This window comes from Thermobia domestica, chromosome 8 (genome assembly GCF_964235325.1).
Source record: "Thermobia domestica chromosome 8, izTheDome1.hap1.1, whole genome shotgun sequence".
NCBI lineage: Eukaryota > Metazoa > Arthropoda > Insecta > Zygentoma > Lepismatidae > Thermobia > Thermobia domestica.
In genome coordinates this window covers 46,382,027-46,407,849 of record NC_137461.1, presented here as the reverse complement: position 1 = coordinate 46,407,849, position 25,823 = coordinate 46,382,027, and the positions used below count along the sequence as shown (strand labels likewise).

The following is a 25,823-nucleotide window of genomic DNA, read 5'->3' as shown; positions in this document are numbered from 1 at the left end:
AGTAAAAGTTTTGAAATGACATGTGGTGTTAAAATTTTTGAATTACACTACCTTTCCTTCAGAGTCTGAACCTACACACTTTTACCAAAAGTTAAATATTCTACCTGGTATTTATTGTATCGTCAGGAAACTGTAATAACTTGTTGGACAGTTATGTCTCTCACAATACTGCAGTATAAACCTGGTGTTTAATATCCAGGCTGGGGTCAGTTTTCATGGAAAAAACCGGATAAGAGTTGTCGAAAAGTTTTTCTTTATCTACATTCAATTGTCTTTCCCTTTTCAAGTGTTTCCCACCTAGGAACGAGATACAGTGAAACTTCCTTTAGCTGACATCTCGATAATACGGTCAGATCGTTTTGTCCCAGCAAAAATATGTGTATTATTACGAGGCAGAACTTTTCGTTTTACGGGCACGAACAATTTTCTGTCTCAACATTTTAGTAACCTCTTATAACGGACAGAACTTATTCTCGGTTCATACAAATTTAAATCAGAAAATACTTTCTGCAATGTGATATGAAAATAAATCTGCAGTACAGCAGATTATCACCAAGTTTTGAACAGAAACTAGTATCCGCAGGATGTATATTGCAGACTTTTCCCCGAGGAATTCATGATCCGTTTTGATTGGTGAGTTCTATCTACGTTTTCAGTATATAATAATTGTGTTAACGTGTTCTTATTACGTTACTTTTACGTTTCGTACAGTCAGTGTATGAATTAAGGACTTTTCATTTGGAACAAATTGCAGTACATATTCCTGAAGACGCATTCTTCAGTGACACATTTGTTCCTTTACAAGGGGTATTTTCTCCCCATCCCCCTTCTCCCCCAGTAATTCGGTTTGTAGTTGTAATATTGTGTGTCTCTCTTTTAGATCCAGGTAGTTCACCAGTCAACATCTCTTTCAATTTAAATGGAAGTGCCGAATGAAAGATGATCAGGAATCATGTTTTAAGGTGTTGCCTTATGTGGCTGATAGAGAAAAACTTGTAAAATCATAACATCCGTACAGAAAACTCGGGGTTCAATCTTCCCGGTTGTAGTACATGTGATTCAGATCCCTCAGTAATCTGCAAGCTGACATCCCATATAACCTTTGTTTTGAAAAGAAACATTAAATTCCAATCGATCGAAATTGACAGGTTCCAAACCAGAGACCTCCTAATAACCTGCGTAAGTCATACATCAGATTTTGAACAGCCCTAAATAGCTTCACGACCGTATGTCATACAAGTGCTCGGCTACCCTCCACCGAAGCGCATAATACTCTAACGTGACTATCACGATATTGACGGATTCGATTATGATGTTAAATAAAAGTTAAACAGACCATGGTTTCTTGCTATGATTAGAAAGGAAGCAAGGCAATAACTCCAGCCTTATTTTGATGCTATATAGTGACCAACTTATAAAGGTATTAATTGCTCAGGCATAAACATTTTCAAACAGTAGGTGCTAATTCCGGGAATTTTTTGAAGTTATTTCGTGTATTATGGTTATTAAAAATAGTTCGTGTATTACAAATGATAGTATGAATAAAGTAAGTAGTTTTATACGTTAACAGTGTACTGAGTATAATAGTAATAATAATTATAAATCTTACGAGTTCTGCTTTAAAATACCGCACCAAATAGTGGTTCAATTTAAGAAAGCGTGGATTTTCCATCACTTGCTTCTCTGACGACAAGTCTCATAATTTTGTAATAAACACACTATTGAACATATGTACAGAAGTGTTTGCACTGGATACAGGACTAGGTACTCTGGGTGTATAAGATTTGGGATTTTTCTCTTTCTATATGTAATAACTTTTCATTTGATTCCACTTTTACAACTAAATAATAATAATAATAATAATAATAAATTCTCTAGTAGGATATTAGTAATCAAATTAAGAAACTTGTAATTGAAATGTTTTTTTCTGGAGGTTTGTGTAACTACCATTCCATCGGTAATGATGTGATTCTGCTGTTATCTCAACCATGTAAGGAACTTACTACTATGAGATACATTTTTCTTTAACACATATCTTGCTTTTGCGTATAAGCTAGTCTCAATACGATGCAAATTTTAGCCTTGTAGCGGGTTGGATTTGGACTCAGAACTTAGCAGTTTTACCTTGAAAGCAGAACTCCCAGCATTCGTCTGATAGGGTAGAGGAAAATTGGAGGAATCGAGGTCAGGGTGGCCTGAAATTCGAACTCGGATCCTCCAATTACAAAGCAAGAACGCCAATTGTTACCATGCTCAGTCGATCCGTACACGTTAACCCTCAGATTTGATATACTGTAGTTAGGGTCTGAAACTTATTTTTTTAACTTAATATGCGTATAAAGCTAAGTTTTTTGTGTATGTCAAAGTAGATTAAGTTTTCTTCTAGAATATTTCTAAAAAAATTGCGAGGTACGTTTGTTGAGTCTTATTTTTTTTTCTGTATTTTTCATGCATACATATGATATAGGGAGGACAACAGGCTTTAGTAACACCTAAGACGAAGACTGCTTTGGCGAATATGTTGAGTATCCGATTGCAAGGAGGAACGATTCAAGGAGCTGCACCAACACATTTGTCACCTCAAGGAGATGGAACGGCAGCTGGACAACTTCGCTTGATGACTGCTCAGCATCAGTCACAACAGCAACTACCTTCCCCGCAAATTCCACGACCGTCTCCGCAAGCGCAACCTCAGATTTTGCAACAAGCTGCTGCCACTGTTCCTGCACCTCCTCCCACACAGCTGCTTGCATCTCAACAACTTGCTGCCGCTGCAGGGGCTGCACCACATGAAGCCCAACAGCAGCAGCAACAGCAACAACAACAACAACAGCAGCAGCAGCAGCAGCAGTTGTTGGCGTATCAACAACGGCGGACGCTTGGAAACATAACGAACAGTGGGTCTCCCGTTGTTGCTATGACAGCAGGAGCTGCTCCTGTGGGTCAGGTAGCTCAGCAGTCACCGGTAACCGCGAAACCTGTATCCTTCCGCAGCAGTGCCATGCCCAAAGCTGCTAGTATGGGACCAGCACCAGTTCAACAGCCAACTCAGACTAGAGTGCAATTTTATGGGCATAATCCTAATATAAGATGTAAGTTGAGAAAATATTATTAATTTGCTCTTATCATGTTCCCTGTCAGTGTATCTAAGAACTTAAGTTCCAGGTGTGCTAATCTTACCTTTGTAATTTTCTATATTATACCATATGAATAATGGAATCATAGTTTTGCTATTTTTAGTCACTTTCAATTTCATCAATATTACCAAATATGAAATTAAATTCAAAGTCATTAACTTTGTTAATAGAAAATCATATTTTTGATTTATATATTACGTAATAAATGGAGGAAATAATTGATTTGTTTCATACCAATTTTCTCTATAGATGCGAATTTAATAAAAATTGAAGTGAAATATATCTGTTATTTCCTCCACTTAACATATGATATGAGTTGAGTGAATTCACGCGAGAAATTCAGGAGGGCTTGAGATCCCAAAGCATAAAAGGCGTACCGCATTCAATGAAATATTTAAATCGTTTTCTACTGTTTTCAGGATTCTTGTATAACTGGTTGTCCCAAACAGTTAAGTTTGTTGAATTTCAGAGTGAAAATTTATAGGTTAGTTAGGTTTCGAACTCGCATCTCTAGTTTATTATAAGTCTATAATACCCAGCTTTTCCCCAGAGTAGCTATTTACTTTCACTTTAAAGTGTGTTCTATACTTATTTTTTTTCACTATAAGTTAATAGAGTCCATGTAATTTAAGATATACAACCTGAGGAGTGGAAAACGTAGCTGGTCTGCAGAGGGATTGGGTAGCGTTGGAGCTAACGCACTGGTACTTAGCCAGAGACCCGGGTTTGATTGCTAGCTCAGTCGCTTATTTTCGTTCATTAAAATTAAATGTAATTTCACTTATTACAAATTTAGATGTTGAAAAGAATCTAACCTTGCTTGTATTTCTTAAGAAATTAAGGTTCATTTTAGACCTTCCCAGTTTTTGTGTTTTTTATGTTTTCCCGTACAAAAACACTTGCAACTTATCACAAAATTCAAAATTACAGTATCAATGTATGTGTGTGTACTCAAAAAGAATTAGGTATTACATAAATGCAGTATGTTTTTTAGTACAAAAATATTTCTTTATTCTACAGTATACGTACATTTAATATTAAAGTAAATTACAAATATAGTAGTTACCATTGGTATTAGGCTTCGTTTGAAAATACACTTATTTCCTGTAGATTTTCCACGTATATAAATTGCTGGTTGCCAGTGTTTTATTTTTCATTCCTCATATTTTAAAATTTATTTTATTGTTATTTTCTAGTACCGGGTGATTTGTGTCTTCTTGGCTGCATATTTTTTATTGTTGATTACGATCAGTCCATGAGTTCGGATGTCCAGGTATGGAAGAAAGTCATCCAACAATGTGGCGGAGAAGTTGAACCTTCCTATATTCCACGAGTTACTCACGTATTGTGCGAGACACAGAAGAATCCAGCAGTGCAGCAGGTATATACTTTTTTGTATGTGTGGGATTATAAGTAAAGAAGAAAAGGATGGGAATAGTTAAAAAATACTTGTGATAACATTTGTTCAAATAGCATACTGGTACAGTCATCAGTAAAAGTACGTACCATCCTCTCCACATTTCGTTACCAATCACCGAATAAACAGGATAATTTCATTAGTGGTCCCAAAAACTAATAAAGAAATAAGTTTTGCTGTGTCACAGGAATTTACTCAAATTAGTTGGTCCGTTCTGATGTTATTAATTAAATATTCTTAAGGAATGTATCCATTTTTCCTAGCAACTGTACTACTTAAAAAAAAAATGAATTTGTTAGATATTCTTCCCGTTCTTTGCAACCTTTTTCTGACGTTAAGGCAGTTTCTCTATCTTTCTGTAGTAAAACTGAGGTAGGCTGGAGGCAAAGAAGTCATCTGGTTATTTCTAGAGTAAAGAGTGCTCAATACGGGATATTTTAATAATGAAGGAAATATCTGAGTCTGTGAGTCATGCCAGTGCTGATACTAAACAGGCACACTAACAGATGCCGCCGGGTGCTAAACTGTATATATATAGGGGGTTGACAAAAAAATCTAAAAACACTTCGTACAGGACACGTAAGTTTGACCCTCCACTGTATAACACGTGTTTCGGTTGCCGATCGTTTTTTGTTTTCAATGTGTCATGTGGACCTTCCTCTTCCGTCAGCAGTAACCAGTTCACCTGTGAGTGTCGTGGTGAGAGTGGTGCCGTAAAATGGGCGACCTGACAGACTTCCAAAGAGGCATGATCGTTGGTGCTCGTCTGGTTGGAGCTTCAGTGGCAACAGTGGCGAACATTGTGGGGTATCGAAAGACACTGTGTCCAATGTCACGAGAGCATACACAATTCATGGGCAAACGACGTCTGCAAAGCACAACAGTGGTCGAAAGACAATCCTGTCAGATAGGGACCGGAGAGCATTAAAACGGATTGTAGCAGCTAAAAAGAAGGCCACTGCAATGAAAATTACGTCTGAACTCATTTCCGGCCTACAGAACCCGGTTTTATCAAAAACAGTGCGATGGGAACTTCATAAAATGAAAATTCATGGCAGGGTCGTTATCGTCAAATCCCTGGTGACAGCAGTAAATACGAAGAGGCGTATCCAGTGGTGCAAGGACCACAAGGCGTGGACTTATAAGCAGTGGAAACACGTAATGCGGTCCGATGAATCAACCTTCACCTTGTTTCCAACAACCGGTCGTGTTTACGTATGGAGAACACCGTCGCAGGCCTATGATACAGACTCTCTGCTTCCAACTGTAAAGCATGGGGTTGGTTCTGTTACAGTATGGGCAGTGATATCGTGGTTTTCTGCAGGTCCCATCATAGCCCTGCATGGAATGATAAATGCTAAGGTGTATGAGGCCATTTTGGGGGACCAGGTTCTACTCATGGCCCAAATATTGTTCCCTGATGGTGATGGCATCTACTTCCCTGGGTCACACAATCACCAGATCTGAACATCAATGAGCCATTGTGATCTGGGTTAGAAAGTCGTGTTCGGTCTCATTACCCTCCACTATCATCCCTTAAGAAACTGAAGCATTATTTTGGAGGAACAATGGTACAAAATTCCACACACCACGATTCAGGAGCTGTATACGTCCATTTCACGTCGGATCAAGCGGTTTTGGACGCAAAAGGAGGCCCCACACCATACTAGGTATGACTTTTTTTGTTCAACCCCTGTGTATATATATGTATATATATAAAATTTACTTAATTATTTAAGTTAATTAATTCTTAGTTTAAATTAGTTTAGTGGAGATCGTCATTTTGTGTTATAAGTAACAATAGAAAGCATCTATATAGGAATTTTCAAATAAGTATATTTGAAGAGGATTCTGCTGCCAGGAGCCAATCAGAAGAAAGATGTCTCAGCTGTTGTATGTACATAAGATGGTTCAGTTATCTTGTATCTCATAGTATCGTTTGTCTGATGAAGCCAAAGAGTTAGTCGGTGAAACTGTAACACGTATTTAATTTTTAATGAAAATATATGGTTTTGCTCAGCAAATAATTAGTGGGTATTAAATGTATATATCAAAAAAAAAAAAAAAAAAAATTCTGAATGTTATTTCTTTCCCTGTGACAAATTAAATTTGAAACGTAACAGATAGAAATAGAGTACGGATAAAAGAATGGTGCCTTTAGTTCATCGTCTAATGACGAATACCATCGCTTCCTTATGAGATGCGCGTGGAGGTTTCACGCCTTACTGGTTGATCAAGGATAGAAATGTTCCACAATTCTGAAATTGTAATCAATTCCGTATAATGGTGTACAGCGCTGTAACTTGCAACTTTTCGTGGGGGGGGGGAGTCAATATTTGAGCCACCTAGAAGAGAATGTGGAATGAGAAAGTTTTATCTTGAATTTCTCACCCCCCCCCCCCGAATGGCTGGAAACTTAAATGAAGGGGAGTTGTATCCTGCCTTCCCCTTTTAAGTTACGGCCCTGGTCATGTAAGAGATTTGTGGTATAAATTTCATTTTAAGCAGTGTATTTAACAAAATATATCAATAAAAGAGTATCGTTTCATTTTTAAAATGATCTGAAGTAGTAGACGTAAGTTATAAAACGAGAAATAGCGTCAACAAAAGTGGTCAGTAGTTCTGTAATGGAGTTTTTGGGTAATAATAAATTATTTGATTTTGTTTTAATTAGCTTCCAAACACAACTTATTCCCTCCTCTTTCCTAGTCCTAGGCTTAGATAAAAGCTGCAGAACTTAACGGTATTGAATAAGTACGCCCTGTTTTTTCTTTTTTTTTTTCAGCCCATTATTTTGTTTGGAGATTTTTTTTTCTGTTTTCTTTGAAATGAATTAGAATCTTATTTACTTTCTTTATAAACCCACTTAATTGACCCTTCATAAAAATTAAATTTTGTTGTGCATCATCATCATCATAAATATTCTGTCATTATTTGTAGGTCATTCGCCGCAACTGAGAAGCTTCCATACACCACCATCTTCATCTAATCTCTTCATCTTCACGTACGATACGGCCCATCAATTGTAGCCTCCTTCTACCCTCCCTCTCTTTCCTGCCACCATAGCCTGTAGCACGTCTCTCGTGATAGTTCCATCTTAGCCAATGTCCCAACAAGTTTCTTTTCCTCTTTTCTAAAATTGTTCTTTTCTCTCCCACCAGTTTCAGCGCCATCTCATTCATTTTCCACTCAACCCAGCTAATTCTCTCCATTCTTCTCTACACGCGCATTTCAAAAGCTTCTAGTTATTTTTCATCACTTTTGCGTAAGGTCCATGTTTCTGTCACATACAGTACAATACTCCACCCAAAGCATTTTATGATCCTTTTTCTCAACTCTTTATTGTTTATACAGTACATAATGTTAATAATTGGTAATCAGATTTAATTTATCTAATACTAAATTTATATGTAACACAAAATCATTGTGGAAAAGCAAAGAACACTTAATCCTTTGCAGTCCTTTGTTAAGTCATGCTTCTTTTATTTTATTTTTTTCCTGTGACAGTGTGGTAAGAATAGGACTCATAGCGAGTCAGTTTTTTTTTAAACTAAAAGTTACTTTTTTTCAAGTTGGTCACTAAACAGGGTTTGCCCAAGTGGGCCCAGCCCGAAAACACGCACCGGGTTTTTCGGGTTGGACCCACCTGGGTTTTTGAGCTTTTTGTTACTACTTTGTTGGTACAACTAAGGTGATCACATTGAAAGTGAATCTTGTCAGATTTTGGACTTTCTTTGGACGAATTCAATGCTTTCACGTTAAGGTATACAACAATATTCAACATAAGACCTTTATAAGGTTCTGAATGCACTGAATCAATACAAAAACATTACCTTACCTTAGCCTGAGATAATTATAGAGCAAATTAATATGTGGATTATGCATATAGCCTATTTGAAGTAAAATATGCAATTTTATGTTTTAGAAAATACTTTTCGTGAATAGTGTGTTCACCGACTCGGCGACGCGAGGGACGTTATCCCTCATACGTTTTACGGGTTTAAGGCCATAGGTGCCGGTACTACCAGTAAATATGTAATGCATTCGTAAAACTTATTAGTATTACTTTTGATTACCTTTGATGATAACACAAGTATTCTTCAGTAAAATTTGGTTTTCCAACAACAACAGTTTAATTCAGTTATTTGTTGCTAGTTTTCGAATAAGCATTCTGTAGAATCAACACCAGCAATAGCCTAAAAGTTCATTCAAATTTAAGAAGCTTAGAATGCTCAGAGTCAGTCAAAACTCTCGGCACAAGTTTCGTGTAGACTTTCCGCATGTGCAAGTCCTCGGTAACAATGTGTTGCACCGTTGTCTCCGATAAGTTCAATGCTTCTGCTACTTGCTAGAGACTCAAAGGCCAGGCCGTGTTCAAAAACTCACGCACTTGCTGCACATTCATGTCAGTACGGGTCGACGACGGGCGTCGAGACCGGGGTTCGTCAGTCACCTCTTCCCGGCCCTCACGAAAAGCCTTGTGCCACTTTTTGACTTGAGAATAGGACAGACACTCAGTCCCTGTATAATATCTGGGATGAAAAAATTCGGAAATAGGCCAGAACTGATTCCACTTATTCAGAAGCATCATAAATCTGCTAAGTCTGCTTACCATAACTACAAAGCATACTTAGAAAACCTAAGAAAGGAGGAAGCTCAAAAAGAAGAAGTAAAGAAAAAAATATGAAACAAAACAACAAACGAAGAGAGAGGTGATGGAGAAATTGACAAAGAAAAAACGGGGCTTGATGAGTTTTTGGTCACTTTTTCGTGTGCGTTTGGTCGCTTTTCAACTATACAAGAGACCAGACCACGATGAGCCAGGGTGGAAAAAAATCATGATTTTTTTTTAAAAGAATCATTTTTGATGATTTTTTTGATTTAAATCAAATCTTTTTCCTCGTATAATACAGGTCGCGAACTGAAGAAAAAGCATTACGAATTAGTATTAAATGCCAATTATGCCATTTAAGTGAAAGTATTCTGGTTTAATTTTGAATTAATCCCCAATTGTTAACCTATATCAATCCCAAACAATGTTTCTTAATTTTAAATTATGGCTTTTTTTGTTTGTTGTTGTTGTTGTTATTGTTGTTTTTAAATTATAGACTTTCAGTCAAGCATCAACCCTATTTATCCTAGGATCATGGTTCTTACGTCATTCTCTTCAGAATAGAACAGCCTTTAAAACGGTAACATTCACATTTTCCCTATCATATCCCTGAATCGGAAAATTTTGAGAGATGTCGGGATTTTTTCTGATTTTCTTTTTAATTTTGATCCCCTCTGGACTACCCTGTGTTAAAGCACAGATCTCAAAATCAACTGGGAAATACTAAGGGTGTACTAAATGTGTACAAAATTTCAAGCTTCTATCTTGAATAGTAAGGGTGGGAAAAATATTTAACAATGAGCTAAGAACATCCCCCACAATACCCCAGATGACCCGGATGTAATATAAAAATTTCCTCAGACATCCCTATTTATCCTAAAATCATGATTTTACATTATTCTCTTCACAATAACATATTCTCTTCACAGAGTTTCAAACAGTACCATTCAAATGTCTCCATCGTGTAGGCTATCTTGGGCTGGAAAATCACGAAAAAAGGGATTTTCTGTTCAGGAATATCCCTTCTTTTTCTGTTTAAAGGCAAAGATCTGAAACAAATCTGAAAAATACTAGGGGGTGCAGTGAGTGAGTGTCCAAAATTTCAAACTTCTAGATGCAAAGTAAGCCCGCGAAAAATAATATCCCCAAATACCCCAGATTCCCGTATAAAACTTGATCTCAGGTAACAGTTTCCTGAGGCATCCCTATTTATCTTAAGATCATGGTTTGTACATCATTCTCTTCAAAATAGAACAGCCTTTCAGATGGTACCATTCATATATCTCCATCTGAGGCGGGAAAATCGTGAAAAAAGCTATTTTTTGTTAAAAGTATCCTTTTTTTTTAAAATACATTTTTGCCCCTCTGGACCCCTCTGTTTTCACGCAGAGATCTGAAATCATCTGAAAAATACTAAGGGTGCAGTGAACGAGTGTGCAGAATTTCAGTCTTCTGAATGAAAAATGTAGGCCCGCCAAAAAATAATAAAAATAGGCGCAACAAAAAATATCTTTTTTAAATTTATGACGTCATCACATCCTATGTCTCGACACAGAGAGGCGTGAAAGCATATGTAACGTGGTCTACAATGCCTTCAGTCCTGAAAAAACGAAGTAAAAAGCTTTATTGGTACGTTTTTAATCGAATAATAAAGATTTTATCCTATCACCTAAAAATAGGTGATATAATTTAAAAGGTTAAGCGTTAAGGAAAAAGTACAGCAACGCTTATCAAAGCAACACTTATTTTCCACAAAAGTTACTGGTATTTGGCAGGGGCATATTTTAAGGAAATTGTAACTAGCTTGCGGCACGAAATACATAAATTTTGCCTAAAGTTATAAAATCTAAAAAAAATTCGGAGAGGGGATAGGACACTTCTAAATACACCCTATTATCTGGGAACAAATATATAGACGCGCACACAAAAGAATCTTCATCTTAAATGTCGATGGTGATTTCCCCGTTGGAATAGTTAACGATTTACAATATAAACCCTATGTTACGAAGAGAAGAAAACAGAATTGCCCTGTTACTCGTTCAAAACGGAATTTACCCTAATCATCCTCTGCATGACACTTGTTTTCATACTATGCTGTACATACTGTACATTTGAGTCTCATTGTATTATGATTATCATCGTCCATAATCGAAATAACAGATCATACACAGGACTTTACTCATTTTCACTTTAAATTACTTCGAAATTTGATTTAAATCGACGATTTTTATTTTAAAAATCAAGTTATTTAAATCTTGATTTAAATCAGACTGATTTAAATCAATCCACCCTGCTATGAGCCGTGTAAGAACCTGTAATTTGGAACCTATAACCTATAAGAAACTGAATAACAAATGCTGTAATTTAGCAAATCAATTCTATTTGTTCAGGCAGTCTAGGCAGAATCAAAAAGGACTGCAAGGGGCTTAACGAAACTTGAAGAGGAAATCAGTAAAATCATCTCAATAAAATTCCAGCTCATTTGAACGAAAATTCGCGTAATTCTCCATATTAATGAGTGGGCTAAACAATAAAGACGGCATAGATACTTCATCAGTAAAATTATCAGCCCTCAAATTTACATCTAGAACATTTAAGAATGTGTTCTTTATTTATCATTACTAAACAATCGTCTTTATGTGTAAAGAGTTCTGGGACATACTGTCATTTTAGCTTATTCGCTATTGTATATTAGTTAATATATTGAAAAAGTGTTTATACAAACGATATACTGAATATGAGTTAATCTTATCAATAGAACTAATCTTGCACTTAGCTTTTAGAATTGTTTAGTACACGTACTTTTTAGCGAAAGGAAGTATAGTACTTGTACTTTTGTAGTACTTGCTCACCTTGAATATAACTATGTACTTCTTTTCTTTTAGGCATTAAGAGACGGAAAAAGATGTGTGACTGCTTTCTGGTTAAACGATGTGGTATTAAAGCGCCAAGTAGCTCCTCCGTGGCATGCTCTACATTTTCCAGTTCCGTTTAGGTAAGAAAGAAAGTGAAGAATTAGGGAAGAAGTATTAGCTTTCACAGGGTTAGTGTAGTGAGAGGCTAATGTTTTTTGTATTGTAAATTGCGAGTTTTACGTTCCGCGAATGTGCTATGTGCTAAAGAAGGCGCTGAATAACGATAATGAAATGAATGGTAAAATAACAATATATAACCAATGCCTTGAGCGTGACTCGAATCTGGGACATATACAGGTCCCGGCGGTCTTCAGTTAACTACGTAATATCTGAGTTGAAAACCGTGAATATATATATATTATTTGTACTTAGCAACAAAAGTGGGTTAACTATTTATGCTTTAAAGATCATCATATTGGGTTGGTCCATAAGTTTCTGCGTTTGTCGGGGCTAAGCCATTCTTCGCGCTGCAGCACATTGATGTATAGGCACCAGTAGAGGAATCGCTGCTTGTGTCCGTAAGTTGACCGATGACGAGCAAGCAAACTGGCGGAGATTTTGGCTCTTTGATTTTTGTTGTCATTCAAAGCATGCGGAACATATGCTCTCAACTTTTGAACCTTTCCCATCAAGTGAAGGTGACGTTCTATGGCACTGTGGGAACATTCTATTATCTCTACCAATTTCCTCGTCGTTTAGTATGGATTGTCCTGAATAAGCTGATTCAGCCGCTACTCATCGAAGTAAACTGAGCGTCCGTTGCAGTACATGTCTTTGAGGGCGAAATTACCGTCTTTGAATCGCTTAAATCAATTTTGAGTTGTCTTAAGAGGCATCGTTTCTTCGCCATCCACTTCACAAATCTCTCGAGCAGCTTCTTTGGCTTTGGCAATTCGATTAAAAGCAAAAAGCGGAAGGTGTCGAAAATGCTCTTTGTTGTTGACTTGACATTCCATTTTAATGACCTAGAAAAAACAAGAAATATATCATCATAAAAAACTAAACACTATTTTGTAGAGAACATAATTCTCTATCTACTACCATGAAACGCATTGCAAGATATTTATTTTTCACGTAAAATTGTCACTTAAAAATAGCCAAGGCTTATGGACCAACCCAATGTATTTAAAACTCTGTCAAAAGTTTTTTATAGTAGGAAACTGGGAAAGATTGTACTTTTAAAAATCTACTTTTCAGTTAGAAATAAATATATGCAAGTACTTTTTATATGAAGATTACGCTGCATTTTTATTGAAACACGATAGTTGACCTTGATTCTTTATCAGGAGGCTACAGGACATTTTAAAACTACCATTGACCAATGTTGTTCTGAAAATCAGTTTAAGTTGTCATAACTTATGGAAAACATTGTCTTTTACAGCCATTACTTCACTGAGATGAGTGGAAGACATTACAAAGTGAGCAAATTCCTTCCAAAAAAAAAAAAAAAATCATTAATTAAATTAAATTTTTAAAAACCAAAGAATAATGATTTAATCTTTCAAGCTCTCACCAACCAGGTTAACTGTGTTGTTCGTTGATGGAGTAATGTATCGTTATAAAGGGAAAGAAATTAAAAAAAAAAAAAAAATCTTAGGGAAATTACTAATGATAATCATGAGTGTATTAATTTGGCATAGACGTTTTAGTTTAAGAGTGTTAAACAGTTGGTTTCCCTAAGCCATAAAGTTTGTTAATTGCAAGTGATAGTACAGAAAATACTCTCCGAGATTTGCAATTTTATAGTTATTTACACATTTAAAAATTTTATCGATTTTTTTACGAGAATGGAATGTTGCTCCAATTTTCCTTTTCTGTCTAAACTCTTGTTATGTATCAAGCGTAGATAGCATAATTCAGAAATTATACTGCATGTACTAAAAAAAAAAAAAGAAAATGTACTAACGAAACAAAATAATGGTGTCACTAATAATTCTTTCTCTTTTTTCCTTTATTTTTTCTTCAGTGATGACAAACCATGTAAGAATCTTCTGATTACATGCTCTGGGTTTGAAGGTGAAGAAAGAGTGAAAGTGAAGCTGATGATAGAAGGCATAGGAGCTAAATACACTGGTTATTTTAGCAAGCATAACCATGTCATTGTTGTTAAAAAGTATGTATTTTACTTTTTTAAGAACATTTTTTAAAATACAATTTTTAGTTTTTAAGGAGTTTGGTTTACCATGACTCCTTTACATATTTACCCTATCGATTCATCCGGAAGGTAATAAGTCTGAAGAGGTTTAAAAATTAGAAATACAGTTCGCTTGATGGAGGCGATATTCAAACCGGAAATAGAAATAAACCATTTCCGGCTTTAACGGTGATCGCTGTAGAATAGAAACGGTAATAGAGAGAAACAGTTTTCTGTAATCAATCAAACGCCCCAAAAATATATTCTATCTCCACTTTAATTTCTGTACTAAAACCGGAAGTGGTAGAAATCTACCACGTCCGGTTTCAATATTGAAAAAATATCACGCCATACAAACCAAATTCCTTTACATGGTGGACACGTGACATTGCAGCTTGTTTCTTAAATACTTGTAGCTATTTTTAATTCGTAGTTTTCTGAGAAGAGTAAAATCTTTTCTAATTATGTTGTTCTGTGCATCTGGATAGTTAGTAATGATCTCTGCTTCTATCCTCGATGAAGACACAGGGATTTCCAACGCGTATCATCATGATACAATTGGAGAGCTACTCGAATTAACAGGTATAGTTTGCACACAGAGAAAAGCAAAGTCAAGATGTAAAGTGTCATTTTTCAAGGGAAGAGCAGGTCAATATTCTTGTACTTTTTTTTGGTGACAATAGTAAGTTTCAAACCTTGATAGCAGTGACAATCTTTGACTCGTTGACAGTCCGTATGTAACTCTCGTTCTCTTTTAGACATTTTACTATTGATAAGAATAGTTCGTTTAGTTCTTAATCCTTCTATAGCTAATTCCAGTCTAAATGGGCGACAGGAGTTGATGCGCTGACCATACGTCACATTTAGTCGCCAGTAGCATTTCGAGAGGTATAAGGTTTGGGAATTGAATTTAGTTTTTATGTAGATATTGGAAGTAATGTTAGTAAATGAAATCCGGTAGGTTTAAAGCGAATTCATTGCCAGGGTACCCACCCAAGCGTGAAAACCGTAAATAAGCCTTGGATTTCGTATACCTGGAATAAGCCGTGAATTTCGTTATCAAACCTCGAAAATCTAGAGGATTTCAAGTTAATAAACAAAATTTATCACCAGAAAGTGGAAGTCGCTTTGAGTCGCAGATCTGTGCTTTGGGACTCTTTCAAATTTAAAAATTCCTGCAAATTTAATAGTTTCGGTCTCTTACCGAAGGGGGAGGCGGTTATTGCTGTTATTGTGCGGAAAATAAAGGTTATTTTTACAAACTTTTCCGACCGTAAAATTAAAATAAAAATAAATAAATAAATAAACTGTCACTTTGAATGGGAACCCTGATTACCCTTTTGTCTTTCTGATTACATTAAGCTTTGTCATTTACTCCATTTCAAGCTGATACTGATTGTAAGTTGACCTTCCCGGAAGTCGAAAGCGAAAATTGAAAATATGTATATATATTAACGAAATATACAAAGCATAAGAAATAATATGTTGTCATTTAATTGTTAAATCAGTCATCATTATCAGATGATTAAGACTCATCATGACTTCTTTCTTTGTCACTGTCTTCGTACACAATATTGTCTTCTCTCTTGTCAAGTGCATTCGAGATGAAACACATTTTAAACGCACTACCGACTATTCCTTTGTACAAATCCACTCCAATTAGAAGAAAATTACTGATATGGCAACACCGAGTCTACTCTACACAATGACGAAAAACTACTTAAGGCGGCTTCTGGCGATACTTTTTATTGCGTAGATGAAGGGTGTCATCTACGCTACTGGCCATGTTAACGATGCCGATTCTGAGATGAGGGACATTTTTTGACACACACGCATATGAAAAAAGAAAGATCGGTTTAAAATCGGGTGAATAATGTGCACTTTTTCTTGTAAACTTTTCGAAAATGAAACGTAATACATAGCAGAAATGTTTGTATAGGTATTTGATTACAACATCTGAAGTACATAACCTGATTGTATATTATTTTTGTTTTGCAGACCAGAAGGTGTGAAGTATAAAAAGGCAAGAGAATGGAAAAAACCCGTAGTTAACGTGCAATGGTTAAATGAAATTCTCTTTGGGCAATATAATTCCATTCAGTTATTGAATAGCCCTAAATACCAGCAGTTCAATATTGCGGATCCCTTCAGAGTAGACTATAATCTTGTTCAGCATTTGATGGGTAAGTTTTTTTGTTTTTCTTTTTCTTTTGTAGTGCTGTCAAGGACAGTCAGAGTTTTTAATTGCTAGCAATGTAGTAACTTTGGAATTGAATCTATTTTTTGTTTTACTTTGTTAAACACAACATAATCCAATTTCATTTTTAAAAAATTAACTTTCCAAATTCTATAAGGCACCACTTCGGTAGTACTATAGTAAATGGAAGGAGGATTCTGGTTAAATACTAGTTTCGAATAACGTTGGAAAGTTTTAATCTTTCAATTGGAACAGTAAAATAAAATATGTGGTTATTCTCCATAAGTAAGAATTCTCCAGCGGAAGGTAGAAGTTTTTTTTTTTTTTTTTTTTTTTTTTTTTTTTTTTTTTTTTTTAAGTGGAACGTTCCACGATTGTATCCTTTAGGTTAAAGAACAGGGATGATTCATGAAATTGAATGATTATGAAATTAATTTTTTGTGCTCTCACAGTGGGGATCGAATCCAGGACTACGTGCGCCAAGGCAGACGCACTAGCCACTAGATCAGTGGGGAGGGCTAATGGGAGGTACATTGGTAACATCTGATCATAGATGGTATAGAGTCCACTGTGTTGATTATGGTGGACAGTATAAAGTCCATTCAATATCGCCGAAGTCTTCTCTTGCATCTCATTTTGTCATCCTGTTCACTTGCAGTTTTGTCTGGAAGGATTGATCTGAAGCATTGTAGTCGAAAATGTGATAAAAAGTATAAATTAAAAGACAAATTCTGATCAAAGTATATATTAACTAATAAATAATAGCGTTACAGTTTCGGCAAATTAACTCCGTATTCATCAAACACATTATCTGATGAAGGCAAAGTTAATTTGCCGAAACTGTAACGCTATTATTTATTAGTTAATATATGCTTTGGTCAGAATTTGTCTTTTAATTCATACAAGAAGTTCCAAAGCTAGAATGAGTGGTATTGTGATAAAAAGTCTTTTAGCAGTTTTAACATATATTTTTTTTTCTTTCTTAATGTTTCCTGAAGGTACACCTAGCAGAGTCACCTTTTCTTGCACCGGAAATTTATTCTCACCCCATTTCACGATAGTCATAAAATCTTATAGGAATTACTTTCTCACTTTATAGAGTATTTGATTTTATTTGATTTATAGAAATTCATATTACATCATGTTAATGAAAATGAGGAGTGAAAGTAAATGTATTTTTTTAAAAAGGATTAAATCTCGCGTAAGTCTTCTTTAGCTTACCCGTTAAAAGCATAGAACATTAACTTATTTTTTAAATTTTATTTCTTAGCTGCATGGAAAGTACCAATAAACATCACTCAGGAATCTTACGATAAGTTCAAGGCAAGACCACCAAAACGTTTGAAAAGAAAACTGGATAGAAATAGCACTGAGGGTGATCAAGAAAATAAAATGGCACGATTGGATGAAGAATTGGAAAATGTTGAAATCACTAATCCAGAACCACCAGAAGAAGATAAAAGGCCGATGGTGCTATTCTCGTGTATTAACAGCTCGGATCTTGCTAGGGTAAGGATATAAAATCATTGAGTGCAGTTTCTTCTACATACTTTCGTTGCTACAGTGCGCTTTTTCCTCTTGAATAGAAAAGTATTAATATATTAACAGTAATTGATTATCTGTTCCATTGAATGAACTATTAATGGATAAAAAAAAAAAAAAAAAAAAAAAAGATGATAGTTTGTTTCAGGTTTAACGTTCCTTTGTTGTACTAAGATTGATGAGTCATAGACTTACGCTCAGTTGCACCAATCCACGATTAAGATCGGATAAGATAATCCGTTCAGTGTTTTTGGATAAAAACCTTACATCGTTGCACCAATAGTTTGTGAGAAAGCATTAGCTTATCCACAAATAATCGGAAGTTGCATAAAATTGTAATGTATACATGACATCATGTAATATCGTACATTTGATTGGCTAAGAAATGCGTGTAATAACTGAAAACTGATTTGCGTAACATGTGGTAACTCTTGTTAATAAATATGGAAAGAAAGCGACTGAAGAACGTAACTCCTCGAGAAGGCGAATATGTCCTAATGGTGATGGACAAAAGTGTCGTATCCCTTACTAAAGGAAGCTGCATTTTTTATGTTTCAGAATAGATAGGAATACAGGTTAGTTTTATGTATAATGTACTATATTTGAGTTCCAGATATTGAAGGCAAAAAGTAAAAACCTTTCTGTTCTAACAGAATATACTTTTATTTTATCAGCCTTTCAAGCAAGGGTGGGCTTGATAGGAGTAGCCTTCTTTTCTTGCATAATGTTTGGCCACAAATTGCACTAAACTTCACACACAACTACTGCCTTCACTTCAATCTAACGTTTAGTTCGTGTACTCAAGTAGGTTAGAGATCAGGAAAATATACGGTAGGGTAGAGTAGTATAGGTTAGGTTACGTTAGCTCTGTGTTTAGCAATTGTTTTTAAATATAGGGTAAGTTAGAGTAAGTTCGGTTACGTTAACTCACCTTACATCGAATGTTTAATCATTATTTTCAAATGAAGTTGAGTAGGTTAGGTTACGTTACGTTAGCTCACCCTATGGCCACGTCTCGCCATGACACTTTATTTAACAGTTACGTTAACTGAAAATCCCCACCGCTACCCTGTTCCGTCAACTTTTTTTAAATCCAAATTTTTTCTTCAGTTTACATTTGCATCGCCAGTTTCGCTGCAAGAAATAGCAACGGCTTAGGATCTTTAGGTTTAAGTTGATATTTGCGTCGCCCGCCTATCGGTTTTATTTCATTCTACGATGTCGGTTTTACTTCACTGGTGTATATAAATATGGGCTTTGTAATTAGGTAAATAAAGTTTATTTTAGTATTCAGTGTCGGGTTTGCATAATGTTATGGCACAGCGATGCCTATGTAAATTTGACATTTAAAAAAAAAAAAAAAAAAAAAAAAAAAAAAAAAAAAAAAAAACATAGCTGTTACACATCAGGTAATTACACATAATGGTTTTTAAAAAAGTTACTACTTGACTCATTGTTGAATGCACGATAGCATTTCGTTTCTTGTTTTCAATTAACAGTGCCACCAAGCAATAGTTTTTTATTCTAGAATATGAGAAAACTTATCAGAATGTGCCAACAAATTTAGTGCAATAATGGGAGCAATTCTAGTTTATGACATACACAGTTAACTGTTCCGATTTACTGCTCCGGTTTATTTGTTTATTTTCACGCTTATTGGTGCAGTATTTAATATACAAGAGCATATTCAACGCAAATAAAACAAAACTACAGACAAAATGCCAATAAATCTTTTAAATGAACGAATGGAGCCGTGTACGCCATAAAATATAATTGAAACCAAGAGTAGGGTCATAAAGACCTACCTTAAATGTGACATACATTTAACCTTCTGTGCCCACCTATACTGTCTACTAAATTCTTCAATACACAAATTATAGTAAATTAATTAAATTAATAATATAATTAAATAGTGCAAATTTGGTACTTTATTGTGTCATTGTAGTAATAACAAATTATTAGTACAAACATCATTCTTTCGTAACGTTATTTTTATCCACATAATCATTTATATCATTTCCTGCAAGCAACTTACAACAACGCTGGTCGCTGATTAATCTCCAGTTTTCGATGACTTATCTGGATGATTTGTCGAAATAATCTTTAGATCAGTGTTGGCACACCATATTATCCTCATTTCGATTATTAACTCTAGTTTTATTCCTATTTACAGTAACGATTAAACCCTGATTGGTGCAGCTGAGCATTAAAGATTAATATGAAAATCAATCCATAAACTCCCACCAGGAATTTAATCCTAAGGTGTGAAAACCCAGACTTAGCATCTACTGGACTTGTGTTGGTTGGGATTCCGCGTTAAACTCCAGGTGCAGATTTAATATTGCCTGTTCAATGAAAAGTTAAAAATAAAATTTCTTTATTTTAAGTTTTTGCTAAAAATTATGTAAATAATAACTGCATTATTGCTGGTAATGTGTTCTAGAGTAATGAATGAGTAATTTTAAGAGATTCTGATATTATAATATACCATTCATCATATGTAGTTTACGGTTCTGTTTGGTATATCTGAATATTATTTTGAAACACATTTATTGAAACAAAAATGAAGTGATTAGTTTTATACTTTTGTGCAATTGCAGAAGGTCAAACAATTAGGAGGCGGAATCGCGACATCATATAAGGAGGCAACTCATCTTGTGATGTCGAAGCTGCAGCGAACTTTCAAGTTCCTATGTTGTATATCAACATGTAAATATATTGTTTCTGAGAAATGGGTATTGGATAGCCATAAGCAGAACAGGTTTCTAGGTAAGTATTGCAGAATTGTAAATATTTTTAAGTGACTATGCGTTAGAAACATTAATACATACACGAATTCCATTCTTAATTGTGATCGATCATGTAATTCGTTGGTAACAAACAGCATTCTGTTCTAGGATCCTAGACAAACTCACTTATATAATCATATATATATGGACTGAAATATAACCCATTTTATGAAAGTAAATCTTGAATAATACCAGATTGTAAAGCTCGTAATGAAATACGTAAAAAGCCATGCTAGTTATTTTCAAGGACAGTGTGCAAGCAATTACCTCATTACTAACGTAATTTTTTCTTGCGAGATTTAAATTATGCATGTCTCAAAGTTGGCAATGAAAGATATATAAAATCGTTCTCGAGAAAATTTCAATTTTCGATTCTTTTATTTTCCAGAACGTGATCCTTTTTTTGGAAGGCGGGAGGGATGTAAGGGTAACGACCCCAATCAATGAGCGATCTGAGGAAAAAAGTTTTGAATTTAGTCGTGATACACTGAATGGCTTGGCCTTTACGCCTTCTTCTAAAGAGTCAGATGTATCAAAAAAATTCCGACAAGTTAAGGTCATGCAACTCAAAAATCCTTGAAATCGCTATTTTCAGGACATGTTGTTCGTTCAAGCTCGAATGTAAATCATATATTAATTTGGTTTTATCAATATTGCTTTCTGTATTCGTTTCTTTTAGTATATAGTATTTGTTCTATTTGTTCCACAGATGAAACGCCTTACATATTCAACGATCCTGCGTTTGAAAAGGAATTTGAGTTCAGCTTAGTCAAAACACTCGCTACTCCTAACAGGAGGGAATTTTTTAAGGTATGTCTGTTTTATTATTACTTCTTAGTATACAGACAGTTATAGCTATAAAAAGTATTTTAATGTGGTACAGAAGTATACAAGCTTCCTTTGTTTAAACACATTAAAACTTGATAAATCAAACAACACTCGCAAGGCGCCAAGTATCTAGAAGGTACTTGGGCTCCTATGTAGTTTCAGCTAGAACACATGCAGCATTCTTATTCAATCGATTTATAATTGTTGTTTTGTATAGACAATTTGGATGAACAGCCAGCCAATCAAATTAAGTCTGGTTTGTGTAGGTGAAATGGATTAACAGTCAGCCAGTCAAATTAAGCCATTATAGGTTGTTGTAAAACTCCAATGCTTAGCTGACATACACTGTGCGTAGGGTTGTATCACCTTTTAGTTTTCATATTTTTCTGAATTCTGAAAAAGAGTGAAACGAATTCCTTATGACACAGGATAGAACAGTAAATATAGCCACTGCAGTCTACTAATCGGTAGGTACAAGAATCAAACATATAGAGAACACATGTGATCACAAAATACAATAGGAAGTCCCAGTGGTATCATTAAAATGTCTTTGGGATATATATATATATATATATATGCGCGTTCCGCTGGGAGCGAAAGGTCAAGGTGACTGTAAAGGAACATCAATTTCTTATAGATGGCACTACGTGTCTTTTACAATAAATTTATGTATGTAGTGTGGTAATAATCATAATAATTCAAGAGAATAAATGTTGAAAATTTGCTTAAAAATAAATCTAATGATCAGAGGATAATTCTTGTACCTTGTAATTATTTTATTATGTTCAGTGTTGGGAACACTATTTTACACATGGATAACATACTTCCAATAATTAACTACCAGTTGTTAACGAAGTGTTAAAAAAAAGTACCAGTTTAGCCACGGGGGGAAGGGAATCCAACCGATCATGTGTCAGTCTCATCCTGGAAAAATGAAGAGGGTGACATCAGGAGGGTATCCGATCGTAAAAGTTACGCCAAAATCATCATGATGGCCCTCTAGATAAAACCTTGGAAAATGGTAGGTCGTACTCCGTACAACTTGAATGTGTGGGAGTAGGAATGAGAGAGTAAGTGGAAGAACTAAGAATATAGAGATGTCTAAGAAGATCCAAAAAGAAGATTGCAGTGATATAACAATCTAATCAGAAGAATCAAGATAATGTGGTTAGAAGAGTGACGACAGTGGAAGTGGATAGGAAGAGAAGGGTAGAAGGAGACCAAAAAGAAAATGAATGGTTATGATTAAAAAAGAGCAGGGAGAAAAGCCTAACAGGGAAAGAATTCCTGAACGAGGTTTTATGGATAAGTCATTAGAAGCGTTGACCCCACGTAAGTAGGAACAGACGGAGAGAAAGAAGATTGATTCAGTTTACCGTTGGGCGAAGTTTCGACTTCCACGTCACGCATTGATTATCGCATCTACTCGAAAATTTGATTTGACCCTAGAAAGAAAAAGGTAATAGGTAGTATCAAATAACATGTATCTGGAACTGAATGCTTCTCCCAATACCTCATATGTTTCGCCAGTATCAGTCTCAGTAACCGTCTTGTGTTGTTCTGTGATCCGTCCGTGCTGACCGTGTATACCTCCCTTCACATAATAATAACGTGGCTACCGCGAGTAAGAGATTACTCTGTATTTCTTGCGTAGCTAATAGCCGAAGTGAATCTGGTTTTGCTGAGTAATGGAAATATCCGAATAGATCCTAATGTTTTCAAAATTGTTATGCTAATTGGACTTCATTAATCACATCAGATACGTGTTGGAATGGTGCTTTGATAGAATTGCATGAACTTTCTGTCCCGTTTCTCTGCCTCCTACTTCCTGCGACACAAAGTACAGAATAAAAGAAAATAACTATGTACTTATTCACATATATATAGCGTGATTTTTTCAGATGTCATATTGACATTCGTTGGATTGTATTGACTCAAATTTCTGAGGGGATTTTTTTTCTTTCTTTCTTTCAGGGAAAGACATTTTATTTAACTCCTGGAGTCTTGCCGTCTCCCAATGCTCTGCAAGAGATCATCGAGTGCGCCGGAGGGACAGTGGAAAGACATCGGCGGGGCATTAAACACATTCAAGAAATGAACAAGACAGAACAGAATTATATTATTGTGACTCAAGAGAACGACCTGCATTTAGTGGCCGATTTAATGCGGTTAAAAATAGGTATGAATGCTGTTTTATTATGAAAGTTAAAGCTATTGGTACGAAGATTCGTCCTATTAATTACTTTGTATATATATATATATATAGCGAGAGAGAGATAATATTGTAAGTAGGAACTGTATATTGGTTGGCTTGGAGAAACTCGGAGGCTATATAAGGCGTGGACCTACAACTTAACGTGGGAGTCTAACCACATGAGCTCCATCAAACTTGGTTCTCCGCGCTGAAGGAGCATATACTATTTCGATAACGAACAGTAGGAAGCTTCCCAATTAATTGGTTATGAAGAGAAGAGTGTATAATGTACTAGAAAGTAGATAAGTTATTTTTCAAAAATCACAAAAGAAGGGGGAAAAACGATTGAGTGTGAAGACTTAATCGTTATTTATCAGTTTCAAAATAGTCCCCTTATACGCCCATACGCTTACACTGGATTAGATTGTGTTCCGATTTTTGGAAATTCACAGAACACGCTACGTTGCAGACAAGCCAAAGTGAATGTTTGTTTACTACGTATTAATGAAGTGGTAGCTGTAGAGCCAAAACTGATTGAAGGAATAAATCGCGTATCATTTTGGTGTTCCACACCATGGATATATACACATTCTTTGCTTTAACGGATAAAAAGTGGGGAACATCGATCTGATGTTGCCGATTGTAAGTTCCGACACTAAAAATCCAGTGGGTGGTATCCATAATTGTGTTACGGAAGAAAAATTAATAATACAGTGCTATACTTTTAATCAAGAACATTCTAACCTGACATTGTAAAATACTTGTACACTGTACACAAGTTGAATGAATGCTAAGTGATCGAGAAAAGAGGAAAATTGCCGCTCGACCTTATCAAAAAATATCTAATTTGTTCAAAAATTATGAGTCGGTATAAGAGTACTTGAAAACCACAATTAATTATTTTTTACAACATCCCATGGCGACACAGCGGATACCACCATTTTGCGTTTTCTCGATTTCAGGACGGTTTGAGTATCTCAGCATGTGTTTGTGCTACCAAATTGATAATTGCTGGATGTCTCCAACTTGTGCAGAGCTACAACTTTGTCCTCTTAACATTTTTGCCTAAAACCACTTGAAAGGGATGAAATTAGGACCTATAGTAGCAACATTTTTGGACATTGAAGACATGTTTGAGAAGAGGAAACAACTGACGTAGAGGTCTGAATTTGTGTGTGCATGTAGTTCGGGGTCATAAGTTTATACGCAAAATTTTGCAGACCTGTAGCTGCTCCCAAAGGCCTGGGAAAAAAAAAAAAGTCGTAAAGTTGGGGAATTGTGTCAATTTGGCATGTTTCACTGTCCAATATCTCCAAGGAGCCTGGACAAAAAAATCTGAAATTTTGAGAATAGTAACTCCTTTAGTATACAATAAAACACAACAGCGCATTTTGTGTTTGAGCAGGAGGAGGTCAAAGTATTAAGGAATGACGTCATACTCTAGAAAGTGTTTTGTTCACAAATTCAACTGGAAATTCGCTATTGTGAAGTAAAATAAAATAGGATGAATGGTTCACAGCAGCACTTCACAGGCCAAATAACGTCAATGACACACATAAATGGGAGTTTATCTTTAATAATAATGCTCTACTTACATGTCTTGACAGGTAAAAGGTAATATTATACTAACGAAAAATATTGATGTTCTTGAATAATACAAATATAAATGGATGTAGTAAATATTACATCTGTAGATTAATTTATGACAGCAGTGTTCGCAGCATGCGTTCCATCAACCTATGTCTTGGCGCCTAATGGAAGCTACCTCGCGTAGTTTCTCTCTTATTCTCGCGGCTCGCGCGAGTTCCGCCCACTAAGATGACGTAATCACAGGTAGGACTGTGATTGGCTGCCGCTGGTTGCCAAGACCATTGGCTGCTTCGTCTGCTGGATGTTGCTATCTGTGCGGGAATGTATTTGGTCTAGGAATTAATTCGTGCGGGTGGACAAGAGATGGCGCAACGAACGGAGCGTCCCACAGTTCCGTGTATCCACACATGTGTTGCAAACCCCTGTCATCGCGTATCGTTCGTAGTATAGGGCAGTGGATTAAAGCGT

General features: G+C 35.6%; 1 protein-coding gene across 8 annotated transcripts in view; it reads left to right on the top strand.

The window, feature by feature from the left end:
- The window catches only part of LOC145692873 (uncharacterized), a 74,240-nt gene that overhangs the window by 45,638 nt on the left and 2,779 nt on the right, over positions 1 to 25,823 (top strand). For all 8 annotated transcript variants that reach the window (XM_081768408.1, XM_081768411.1, XM_081768407.1 and 5 more), the window contains exons 7-15: positions 2,468 to 3,092; positions 4,334 to 4,518; positions 12,052 to 12,161; positions 14,048 to 14,194; positions 16,214 to 16,398; positions 17,683 to 17,921; positions 20,555 to 20,723; positions 21,453 to 21,553; positions 23,546 to 23,750. In XM_081768408.1, coding sequence (XP_081624534.1) covers positions 2,468 to 3,092; positions 4,334 to 4,518; positions 12,052 to 12,161; positions 14,048 to 14,194; positions 16,214 to 16,398; positions 17,683 to 17,921; positions 20,555 to 20,723; positions 21,453 to 21,553; positions 23,546 to 23,750 — 1,966 coding nt within the window. The remainder of the gene's footprint in view (positions 1 to 2,467; positions 3,093 to 4,333; positions 4,519 to 12,051; positions 12,162 to 14,047; positions 14,195 to 16,213; positions 16,399 to 17,682; positions 17,922 to 20,554; positions 20,724 to 21,452; positions 21,554 to 23,545; positions 23,751 to 25,823) is intronic.